We start from the raw sequence: 13,218 nt of genomic DNA, 5'->3' as shown, positions 1-13,218 counted from the left end.
GATTGTGTGCTGGTGCAAGACTTGGTGAAGTCAAGTGTGAATGCTTTTTCTCTACAAGGGGTTCTTGTTGAAGTGTGTTGAGTGTTTCCTGCAGAGCTTTTCAGTCGGAACAACTATATTAAAACAATTTCAATGCAACATTTCCACTTTAATTGGCTTGGATTGTGTTGATAAATGTCCCTGGGGTATAAAAGTATTAAATATTGACAGACTGAGGTTGAGGGAAATATCAGATTCTTAGCTCTCCTCATATAAATGCACAGTATAATTTGACTTGGTTGACATAAAGCAAGATTTAAGAAAAAAAAAACAAGCTTGAACTTTGTTAGATTCACTCTACAATTTAAGATAAAGGCTGCGTTTTTTTCAACTTTATTGCTCCCTCCATCACAGAAATGGTAAAACATAGATTTGCAGAGTGAAAACGCAGTCAACTGGTATAATATCTTGTCAGTCCAATACTAATTATATGGAGAATGGCTGAGTAAATTGACAAGCATGTAAATGAACTGTAGAAAAGGAATAAAAGCCATGATTCACTGTTGGAGCCAGTGGCTGGTATCCTGTATTTCAGAGAAGAAAATGTTCATCATCACAGCAGTGTTCTTTGCTCATGCAAATTTTGTTGGCTTTCTGTTGATGGCAAAGCATAATTTCCCTTCTTGTTCCTCATCGTCAAAATGAACATAAAAATGTACAGCACTGCAAATGAGATACGGCTGCAAGGTAGAGCCAGGGAAATAAACAAGGTTCATAGAGCCAGGGCCATTTCATTGGTGCAGCTGCCCACTGCTGAGGCTTTTATTCTGATGTCTCTTTCTCTTGGCCACTCCAGCCTCACAAAGTGACTCATTTTCACACATTTGGATCTCTCTCAACTCTTTTCCAAATCAGTGTGGCTTTTCCTGGCCAGTAAATCTTACCACTGCCTTTCATAGGATAATTTGATAGATTTGTCCACATCTCTTGGGTGGATACACATGGTTTAATGATTAAAGACAATTGTGTAACTGGTGCATGGCTTGACATCCCATTTTGTGAACTACAATCAAATCCTGCATTTCAGCAGCCTTGAATTAAAACACACAATAAAGAGTGTCCATTTGGCACATAATGAACTAGAAAGTCCAACTAGAAAGTCTTGCTAAGCTTCTCAGTTTCTCTGATGGATCAATCATTTCTCAATACGAAGTGCAATACAAACCTTGTCTGATGTATCTTTGTCTTAAGTCAGCAGCAAAGTGTAGATTTTAATCACCTTTGAAATTTGATATGGAAACAAAAATGAGAATTGGAAATGTTATAGCTCAGTTCTGACCTTTTTGGTATTGAGCTTGGCCTCTGTCAATTTCTATGCCAGTTGATAGGGACAGCGTGAGTGGGTGAAGAGTGCACATATTTGATTAAGTTGGTATAATGCTCCTGACCCAAAGGTGATGTTCAAAGGTCACAAGTTCACAAATTAAAATAAATCTTTGGCATCAGTATGTTGTGCATGGAAGACTGCTCTGTGCTCACATGGGTCAATGTCATGGAATACACCACAGAAATGTGAAACTAGGTGAGAGAAACAAGTCTAAGACTCTAAAGCCATGTTAACAGCTCTGTGAAGCTGTACAGCAATGCTTTGAATTCAGTACTGAAATCAGCATGCCAACATGCTCTTGGTGACAGTTCTGACATGCTTATGTTAAGCATTTAGTTTAGCATTTTAGTATGCTAAGTCCTACCATGACATGAAACACAAAGATTAGCTTGGGTTAGATGAAATTCATTTAAGTCCATCCTATACTTGACAAGACATTTCGCTAAATACCATGAATGTCAACCTCATGATGGTGTAAGATGAAAAGTCAGAGGGATTTATCCTCAGGGGTCATGAATGTATGTACAAAATTTCATCTATGTAATCCATTGTTGCTGAGAAATTTGGGGGTGGACTAAAGTGGTGGATGGATGGACAGTCATTGCCACCTCTAGGGCCAAGCCACTAATGTGGCAAGAAATTCTTGTTGCACCTGATTCTTTTTGTTCCAGTGTTTAGTGTGATCTTGGAATTTTAGTGTCCATGCACGTGTGATTAGCATTATCTTCACTGGTGTCTTGCAAAATAAATCTTATGCTATTTCATCTGGAAGAACAGCCTTTGTACACACAAACTAAGAAGCCAAGTCATCCACATGTATAACATGTTTATCCCTACAGACATTTAATGCATATATAATGTAGTCTGTCTACGGAAGAAATTCCACTTTTATATCAACAGAATACGTGGAAAAAACTGCATATACAGGCTCTACCCTGAAAATGCAATGTGTAGCATTAAAATTTATGGCTGGAGTTCACACAGTTGATGAAATGTTACAACAGTTGCCACTTAACGCCTGTGTGTTCCATGGACATTCTCTCCCAGCACATTAAACTCTTTCCAGCTCCATAACATTGCATGGGTAATTGCTATAATATATACACAAGTGTTAGCATTATCACCAAATGGAAGGAGGTTTGATGAGTCAGTCATATTAAGAACAACATTAGTGACAATAGCTGAACATAAATTGCATTGGGGTGTCATATTGTTTGTGCAGAGAGTACAGTTGTGCAGAGAGTACAGTACAGCAAGCCACCACACACTGAGTTACTTCAAAACGAAGCTATCGATTCGCCTGATTGATGTCCTCGGTGTGGTCATTGCTCATATAGAAGCTATCTGTGCCTGTTTCATGGCAGTGTCTTGGATGACGTGGTTTGTTCAACAGCTGTAGTAGTGGAGGTGCTGAGAGATGGGAACAAAAGAACACTGGGAACACTGTATGAGACATTAAGATGAAGTAATAATGCACCATCCACAAGGGTACTGCAATTATTGGGTGTTTATTATAGACAAAGAACAATACAAAATACAAAACAATCCATCAAACAGCAAGAGCAGAAAAAAGCTACCTCAAAACAGAAATGTACACAAAGCATCGCCTCAGATGGAAATACATCGGGTATCAGGTTTTGTCATCTTTGTGTTCACATCACAAAAGCTTGTGTTCATGCTGGAGACTGCACACTGTGCAGGGCAAAAAAAAAAAACATCTCCTTCATAACTGCTTGGTAGTTTCCCAAAAATTAAATGTTTCAAGTGAGAACAAAGGGAGTAATTAATAAAAAGTGCACAAATTAGAGGTACTTTAAGATGCAAACTATATCATCTAACAACTATATTTTCTCAGCTGTTTCACTTTGGAGATTATTAGCTTCCACTGACTGATTTGACAAGACAGAAAACACACTGATGGAACAGTGAATCAAAAAAAGCTATTAAAAATGCACTCGCTGGCACACATTTAAAAACACAATATTGAATTAATTTCACATTGCACTGCACAATCAATTTCAGGCAACTTTACAATATAGACAAAAAAGCTTGCTGTTCGGTATGAAACAGGTCCCTTTCGTTGAGTTCACTCAGCATTCATTCCCTCTGAGTGCTCTTCAATTTACACATATACGAAGCAAAAGAAACAGCAGAAAATTCTTCTTTTAATAGCAGGGTGAGCTATATACATACTGAATTGCACCAGCTCAAGTATGGCACTTTATCGCGATCTATTTACACATTCCATCATTGCTCTGTGGGTTTTGCTGAGCAGATAAATCACAGAAAAGTGCTGCACTCTGCAGTCTCAGCCAATATCAGCACATTACTGCCACAACAGTCATCTGACCCTTTGACGAACAGCCTCTCTGTCTGCACATTGGAGCTACACATTTCTCCCTCATCATTATCTACCACTGGCCACTGACCTTCACAGGTTTCACACAGTGGTTGTCCTCACAGTGACCGAAGCAACATGAGGCTTTGCTGTGTCTGTCACTGTTAAGACTTAAGTCCCTGCAGAAATCATTAGAGTTCGGGTGATTTTGAAATTAACACAGCAGGTTCAAGTGACTGTCTGTAATATCGGTCCCTTTCTTTGCTTGGACCTTTTTAAAAGGTCATGTAATTCCATGTCCATGCTTTCCCTCTAGTAGCAAGATTAAAATGTCATGGTGTTGTGCATTTGGATTCATTTGGATTACATGGCTTCTGGTGGGGAGGTACATGTACAAACAGGAAAATTGCTACAAGTAATCTGTAAAACATGGGTACAGCTGAATTGGAACAGTGATATTGGGCTAGGTGATATAAACAATATAAATACTGATCACAATAGAAAATGTCCTTGATTAAAAAAAATAGACACTTTGATATACTGGCAATAAATGATATTGCTTGACAACACACACAATCCCAAAACAGAACAAAGGTATTTCTAACCTGTCATATGCAGTGTGGGGTAAGATCCTTGAAAAATTGAATCATTTACACAATACATACCACTCATTTAAAAAGTAATTAAGTTACTTTACTAATTACTCAACAGAAATGTGATTTCTTACATTACACAATCACGTTACATTTTATGTATTTAACACGTGTAGAAAAAGAAAATAAGACATTATGGTTTCATGAACAGATATTTACTCACAAGTAGGTATTTACTCACCATCAACAGCTAGCTTAACGTTAGCCCCCATGGCTACCATCTTCACAGTGGAGCTGCATTGTTCAAACACTCTCCAACTCTGAGCAAAATGAGTGGGTTCCTGAATGTAGCCTTACCCAGTAGATAATGTTAGCAAAACAGCTAATAAGACACAATATGTATAGCTAACTGTAGAGTTACTGGGAGTTACATTTTCTTTTTAACCGCTAACTGCCTCCCCCGACCTCCAGCCCCCCCAACCAAGCTAGCACGTACTGGACCCATCTGTCCACCTAATGCACAGTGTCCAAAGTGATATCAACCTTCCATCAAACTACCGGTAAGATGGACAATCCACCAAATTGTCAAAAATGTAACAGAGCATTACTGGTATTAGTAACAAATGTAATTCCTATTACTCGTCACTGAAATGAATCAAGCTACTGTAATGCATAACAATGTGTTACTTTGAAACATTACTAAACATTACAAAGTAATGTGTTACTGTGTAACGTTACAAAGTAATGTGTTACTGCCCATCAATAGTCATAGTCCTTTAGAAACTGGATAGTGCCTTTTCAAAACAGGTAGCAAGGTTAGTTGAGTGAGCTAAATATGTCTATGAGGAAATTGTTGAGAATAAAAGAGGTAGTGACACATCTGTGGTGTGAAAATACTTTGGCTACATTTAACCCCATTAGACAGCACAGTACCCTCTGAGGCGCTCAGAGAAAACACCTGCACTATGTTTACTCTATGATTTTTCCTGTTTCTTCCTATCATGGAATTTTAAGTTTAGGCAAATTGTAAACTCAACAAAATATAGTGAAGTAGGAACTTAACTTACACTGTGTTAAGTACTGACGTCGTCAAGCCTTTAAATTATCTACTGGTTTGACAGAGTCTGGTTCTGTTTAAAGTTAAGAGGAAGTGAAGATGGGAAGGCAGTCTAACTCAATCAAACCAATCATGCAACTGTAGGATAAACCTGATGACAAACTGCTCACATGCACGTTTTTCCTATAACAGTTTAGGTTAATATCTATACAAAGTGTCTCTGCGTTATATCATAAGGGTTAGGGGCATCATACCGTAGATTAATAACTAACCTTTCCTGTTTTCCTGTATATTATGGCAGGATTGTTTTTTCTCTCTCTCTTCAGACATAATGTATTTGGGACAGCTCATGATAACGCCTTTCAGTTATTTTGTACAAAATATTAAAAAGCCTATATTGACACTATCTTGCTCCATCCTATTTGGCTTCTGGCAAATGGACTCATCAAATAAAATTAACCTTTCTGAGAGAAAACACCTTAGAGAAATTTAACTGGGAGTGTCTGTGTATTTTTCATGAAAATGTCTCTAAAATGTCCAATGGCTGACTGAATCCATACTGCAAATGTCAGGCGATGTCATCCTCTTTATCCTCAGGCCTTGACATCGGACAGGGAAGGCTCCTCATACGGCATCCTCTTGGTGGTGGGCAGGATGTTGGTAGGCAGGTACTGATCTGTTGGTGTGTTTAGCTCATCCATTTCTGTAGTGAAGTGGTCGGGACTTTCCCCATTGGACGTCTCCTTGATGACGCTGTAGGTGAGCGCCACACTGTAAGAAGCCGGTTTCTCTATGCGCTGAGGGCCACAGTGACACAGCTTCTTAAAAGCAGCGCGGAATTTCTGGGACATGGCATTGTAGATGACCGGGTTAACGGCACTGTTTAAATAGATGCAGAGACGGCAGAAGAGCAGGAACCAGATGTCCAGGTAGGGCTTGTCCAGGAAGGAGTTGACCACCACTAAGGTCCGGTAGGGCATCCACAGTAAGGCGAAAAGGATCACCACCACAGCCAGCATCTTGGTCACCTGATAAAGTTTAAAAGTTTAAAAAAAAATGCTACAACAAAATCATATCACAGAAACTGGATAGTTAATTAAATATTATGTTTCTAATGCAAATGGAGTATATATGAGCCACAACACAACATACATCGTCCACAGGCTTTTTTCACAGCAGATATTATTTAACAGTAAGTCAGGACAGTGTGACACAAGGATGAACAATACCAGAATCTGACACTGAAGCAGCTAAATGGAATTTAGCCATCATCATTCTTTTATTTACACCTGTGGTTTCCCTACTGCAACACATCAAAATGTCTTCCATAAAAAAAATCCTATCCTTATAGTTATATCCACCATTCCCTGGTGGGATTAAAATCCATTTCCACACAAGGCATTTACAGAGAGTTATGCATATGTGTAATATAGAATTATTGTTTGCTATCTTACTAATATCAATTTCACTGTTTACTGAACAGAACATTTCTACTTCTGCTGCTTCATGTTAAAAGCACTCAACTGGTGAAACAAGGCTAAGCTTTTATTGTGAAGCAGTCACAGATAACACAATATATTTTTCACTGAGGTTAGAGGTGACTATGATCATTCATCAAAATTGTATCTATACAAAGCAAGACAGTCATTTAGGCCTTTTTTGAGTTTTAGATACTGAAGGGAGTTGCAGCTGTTAGACGAAAAACATTTGACAGGTTCCACACCTCCAATTTCATAGGCGTGTAACCACCACCTTTCACTGTGTCCCATACTGTTGTGTGGAAAACTACAATACATGCACTATGTGCAGCATGAAATCAGATCACAGTTGGTCATGGCATGATGGAAAAAGGCAGATTGACTGATTTCTTTGTTAAAAACAACCCGAGTTTCTTTGGCTGCACTGTAAACAGATATACCTGTTGCTCTTCTGTAGTATAAAAAACAGCTTGATACCTGCAGTGGCTGTCACAAAATCATCTAGGACTGAGAATTAGTAAAATCTGTGGTAAATGCACAAGGGATCGTTCTGGCCACCAACAAAAAGTAATTTTCACTGAGCTTCTCTCCACCTGACCAGGGAAATCATTTGTTTGTTTTTTAACCAAATGTCATACCATATGTGAACACAGCTGAATCCTCACTAGAACACTTGACTTGAGTAAACTAGACTATGTATTATCAAATTAATAGGATGCAGCCACACTGCTCCTCAAATACTGATGGTGTGAGTGGATTTTTTGTAGGTCTAAATACCATAGTACCAAATTCAGAAGAGGAAAACCTTCCTGCACTGAATATTAAGTTAGAAAAAGTTCTTTAGATTTGTTTATGCCAAAATCATCTGGGAAACAGAAATAATATTGGTAATAAAAACTGAATTCATTTTCACATTTTGATGAGAGGTCTTCAGTGAGTGAGAGTCAGTGAGTTCTCCTTTTGAAGTACAAGTCATAGAAGCAGGAAAAAAAAAAAAAAACAGCTACCTCTCTATCATCACAGAGAGATGCATTCAAGATCAACAGATGTTCTCAAGTTAGGTTTCACGGGCCTACCAAACCTATCCATTCATCCATCCATATCGCTTATCCGTTTGGGGGTGGGGTGGGGTTCAAGTGCATCTGACGGAACAGATAGGGCACACAACAGCTTGCATTTTATTCATTCTATACATAAAAAAGCAGCCCAGAGCATAGTTTTATGCTTCATATCTATTTTCCTGTGTTTTACATTAGTAACTACATCTGACTGTATTGTGTTCTGAGCATTTCCAAAATACAGATGAACTACAGCTCAATACTGTGCCTGAATGCCTCCTGTATAGACAGAAACAAAGCACTGAAGTTGCTGCTGCTCACTGTTAGACCAATGTAGAGGTTTATTTCAAATCAGAAATGGACAAATTGTAAGCTGTGTTCTGGTGTCTTCTCCATGTTTGTAGACTATTTTCTTCAAAGGACATTTTGTCTGAGCTGCCATCTTTTTGAAAGACACCAAAGATGGAACTGAACTGAATCTGATGCTGACATGTCATATACACTATACTAAAGTTAAAAACACCATCACTGAGATTACAATCTCTAGTTAGCCTCAGGAATAACTTCAAAAGAAACAGTTTTGCAAGTCCAACAAACTAATGTGGGTTTCCTTCAAGATGTCACTGAATTTAGCTCAGGAAAGTCTTTTAGCCATGAAAACAACATATCCAGAATCTTTGTAAGCAAAAGAAAAAAGACAAAAAAAGGACAAATGTAATTAGAACTAGAAACACAGAGTAGTCTATGGCCAAACTTAATGTGAAAGCACACCATGAGTCACCCTTATTACTTTGTTGGTTTTGAACGGGTTATTTAAGCACAACAGTCTCAGGACAGATGTTCTGGATGGAAAAATTGGTATAAAAATCACCTAAGTAGTAGAACATGGTCTAATGTTGATATTTTTGTTTCTTGACATTTATCTCGGTTTGATTGACCTATATCATCTGAGTTGAGAGCTCTTGAATGCATCCTACTTCTTGTCTCTACAGGTGTAATTGTTTTCTGTCTGATTGCTGATTATATGATGTGATCCCCTGATGACAGCCTCTAACATGTCAGGAGATTTGTCAGTTCATGTTGTAAATAAAATGGCCACAATAAAGGGACTTTATTGAGACTTTATTCTAGAGCTGGAATGCTGCCTTCTTTTTCCATCTTAATTTCTTTTGGGAAAAACAAAGATGAGATTAAAAAAAGACTGTGTGGAGACACCAAGGACACACTTAATATTACTGGGGTCAATGCAGCAGGCTCAGCCTGGATGGTCATTATTTCCCACAGAATCAGAATGTGAAGAAAGCAGCAAATAGCTTACATTGGTCGGTCCAGTCCTCTGTTGTTTCATGTAACTGGCCCATACTAATATCAATTATCAATACAGAATCCCTCAAAGGAATTGAGTTAACCCATAGAATACTCTGATGAAAATAGATATCTATGTGTGTGCTCCATCCAAATTAAAGTGTGCTTCAAAAGAGGTCTTCATTACAACTTTTCAACGTTAAAATATTTATGAAAAGGTTTTCTGATTGTTCCTTGAGAAAACATTGTGATGGAACTTTAAAACCACCCCACTGTCGGCCATTCATTGTTTATTCAGATGCTGCTGATTAATTTCCAATGAGGCAGAATCTGTATGCGCACCTTAACAAAGCCTGGATTTGTAAATCTAATTACCAAGTGGTAATCCTGATGTGAAAGTTGTGTGTAATTAAGCTGTATCCATATTTATGTTGCATAGTCTCAGCTGCAGTGAGGTGGGTCTAATTGGATTGGGTAGGAGGACTGCCAGTGTCATCAGTGAGTGAAATACCCTCTTACTCATTATTCCTTGACCTTTAGGTAATTCAGTAAGGTACACGCTAGATGGTATGGATTATTCTTTTTGTCCTCAATGAGCTATTAATGCAGACCGCTAGAAACGCATATTCATGTTTTTGTGGGTGCGCCTTAGTCAAACATAAAACACAAGCCATCCTGATGGAGAAAAAGCCAAAAGCCTATTTGAGTTGGGGTTAGCTGATTAGACTATCCAATAGAGCATGGAGCTCCCTCAGGGTACCACACCCCCCTGTCATTCCATGAAGGCTTCTCCCCTTGATCTGATAAACAAACATCTCCTATCTACCTGTGTGTCTGGCACAGTGTCTGCTTGTGTCTTCACAGCACTCTGTGTTGTTTTTAACAAAGTAAGAACTCTTTGTGTTTCTAAGTTGTTTCTTTCTACAAAAGGAAAACCTTGTCAGAGAAGGATGAAACATAGTCTTAACATAGGATAGTTTAAGTTTACCATAGGTGTGTGATGAGCCAGTGTAATATTGACTTGTTTAGTTTAGGTAAAATGAAGGATGGCTAAACTCTGACCTCCTATAACATCCGTCAGTATGAACAAAATTTGACCCTGAAAGGCCCTGTTTTCTTTGTCACTTTGGTTGATTTGACTGTGAGCTGAACTATAAATTTATGCTTCAGGTTTTGAAAAATTGTGAATTTGAAAAGTGAATTTGCACTTCACTAAACTCCATATTTCAGCTGGCAGCACTTAGATGTACTGGACCTGTTCAGAGTCAAAAATGATACTTACACATGTCCTTACAGCATAAACCAGCAGTCTATACCATGTTTTGTTTTGGCTCCTAGGGACCATGGACCCTTTTCAATAGCTGAAAAAAAAACATACCTGTTTTTTTGAGCTATGTTTTATCGCCTTATCACTGCCAGCACACTTCATTGCTTCTCCTCTTATGAGGATTATCTCTGAAGCTTTAAAATGATGACATGTTGCAGAGGTCCACCAGAGAAAATGACATCTTACTTGTGTTTTGGCTCCCAGAGATCACAGCTGTAAAACATGGTTAAATATCATAGATTGTATATTTCACTCTGGATTGGTTTGTGTTGACTGTCCTTTAAGCACAGTACAACCCTTCGTAAATAAGTGGTCTATTGGCTTTCTATTATTTGATTTTTATTTTTTATTTTTTTATGTTTGTTCATAAGAGGTCTGACATGGAGTTTGACCACTCTGATGTGATTATAAACTGTCATAACCATCACCAGTGCATGTAGGATGCCAAACTCTACATTTCTTGGTGAATTACTTAGTCCATAGTCATAATAACATAATAACGCTGCTTTATAGTTATTTCTGTATTTTTTCACCTTTCACCTTTCGCCATCAAAAGTACCGCCTCAGTTTGTGGGAAAGCAGAGGGTCTCCACTGTAATGGTTTTCTACGTACTGGGTTTCAATAAGACCAGGAGAAATTTAAATGGGGAAAAAAAAATGTTGATTTTCAAATTATTATCACAGTTTTTAACATCCAGCATTGTGATTTGTGAGAACTGTGAGAAAGTAAAACACAATTTAATATCAGTAAATGTCTTACCTGTCTGACCTGTTTTGTAACATCAATATTTATATTAAAAATGACTCAGTGTGTGGGGGTCAGTTTTTGTTTGTACAGTGCATTAATGATGGTTTTCATTTCATTTGAAAGATAAGCAGTGGAGCTGAATGACATCACCCAAACTTGTTTATGACTGGAGGAAAACAAGACTTTACAACTGACCTGTGGCACACCTGGACCCATTTTCCCCTACGCACAAACAGATTGATTTATACGCTGATAATGAACAAACAGTGGCCCACCTGTCTGCGGGAAGCAGCCGTGGTGCTGCTGGAGGAACTGGTGCCGATCATCCTCCCTCCCTGACTCGCCTCTTTCCTCCACTTCTTGGTGCTGTCTTTGGGGTCCGACGGCAGCGGGTTGAGGAAAAGTATCCTGGCGATCAGTCCGTACAGAACCGTAGCCAGCATGAGAGGCAGCACGTAAAACACCGCGAAATCTGTGAAGTAGATGGGCAGGTAGTGACTCCTGGACACTTTGTAGGCGCAGCTGAGCAGCACCACGTTGTCATACACCAACTTTTTCGTGTCTGACAGAAAGAGCCACATGACGCAGTAGACAGAAGTGAGCGCCCACACCAGCATGATGATTTTCTTCGCCCTGGATAAAGTGCACAGAAATTGGGCTTTGATGGGGTGGCAGATGGCGATGTAGCGCTCCACGGTGAAGGCGGTGATGGAGCAGGAGGACGCGTTTATCCCCAGGTATTGGAAATAGGTTATGCCCAGGCAGCCCGCGTAGCCGTACACCCACTGACCGTACAGGGCGTCGGTGATGTTGGGCAGCCCGGCGGCCGTCAGCACCATCAGGTCAGCCGCGGCCAGGCTCACCAAGTAACAGTTAGTGGGAGTCCGCATATGTTTGGTGGTCAGAACCACCAGGATGACCATCACATTCCCCACGATCCCCACCCCGCAGATGAGGGACACCAAAAACACACTGACCACTTTATATTCAACGGTGTGGTCAGTCCAAACACCCAAGGTCTGATTGTCCTGCACCGACGTGTCATTCTCCACAGTCATGTTATCCATGGTGAGGTTTTCCATAACACAGAGAGAGGCTGTGGCTTTGTGCGCTTTTACGAAAATTACACCAGGCATTCAAAGAAAAACACAAAAAATCATTGCAGGGCCCCGGCGTCAAAAGTCCAACAGGAGCCCGTCTATAAATCCTCCAAAAACTTCATTTCATCCAGATATAATCCAGTCAGACTGCCTTTCCTTCTCCATGAAATCCAATTTCTGATATTGCAAAGCCACCAAACGAAACATTCCACATTAAAAATGAAAATAAAAAGTAAAAGATGCCTCGGTTGCTGGTTGAAGTTTGCAGAGATAGGATGTGTTTGCAGGCAGCTCCGAGCCCTGCTCCTGTCTCATTGCTCACACAGTCATGACTGAGAGCTTCCTGCTGAGCCTCTGCCTCTCTGCTCCTGAGAGCCTCACACACAGCTCACAGTGAAGTCACAGGGCGACACACTGCAACCACAAACTTTTCTCCTCTTTTGTCAGGGACTTCCGCGAAGATACATCATACTACACACTGAGTTGGTGTAGAAGACGTCACTTTTAAGAGATGTGAATTGGGTTTTATTTCTGACACAAAATTAAACTATATATTTTCCTCTAATATTTAAAAGCTAAACTCTACATGTTTTATAACACATCAAAACACTTTAATATAGCTTTAAGTTAATACAAAGACATTTTAAAGTTTTTTTTTTATAAAAAAAAGCATGTTATGTGTTATGTCATTGTTCACAACTCATAAAAACAATTCCTTATATAATTCTATGATTTTATCAAGCATTCATTAACTGTATGTACAGCAGTCACTGGGGCTTCATAGGAGGAGTTATTCATTAATAAACACTCAAAATGTTGCAGCGTATTAGTGTGCTGTGAACCATCTG

General features: G+C 39.2%; 1 protein-coding gene across 1 annotated transcript; it reads right to left on the bottom strand.

Moving 5' to 3' along the window:
• Nucleotides 1-2,858: 2,858 nt before the first annotated feature.
• On the bottom strand, nt 2,859-12,688 carry trhra (thyrotropin-releasing hormone receptor a). Its single transcript, XM_018683150.2, has 2 exons — nt 11,546-12,688; nt 2,859-6,382 (listed from the first exon to the last, which is right to left on the bottom strand). Exons 1-2 carry the CDS (start codon nt 12,404-12,406, stop codon nt 5,948-5,950), a joined length of 1,296 nt encoding a protein of 431 aa, XP_018538666.1. The 5' UTR covers nt 12,407-12,688; the 3' UTR covers nt 2,859-5,947.
• Between the last annotated feature and the right edge of the window lie 530 nt (nt 12,689-13,218).

This window comes from Lates calcarifer, linkage group LG15, assembly GCF_001640805.2.
Source record: "Lates calcarifer isolate ASB-BC8 linkage group LG15, TLL_Latcal_v3, whole genome shotgun sequence".
Lineage (NCBI taxonomy): Eukaryota > Metazoa > Chordata > Actinopteri > Centropomidae > Lates > Lates calcarifer.
The sequence above is the reverse complement of the archived record's forward strand: the minus strand, read 5'-3'. Positions and strand labels throughout refer to the sequence as shown.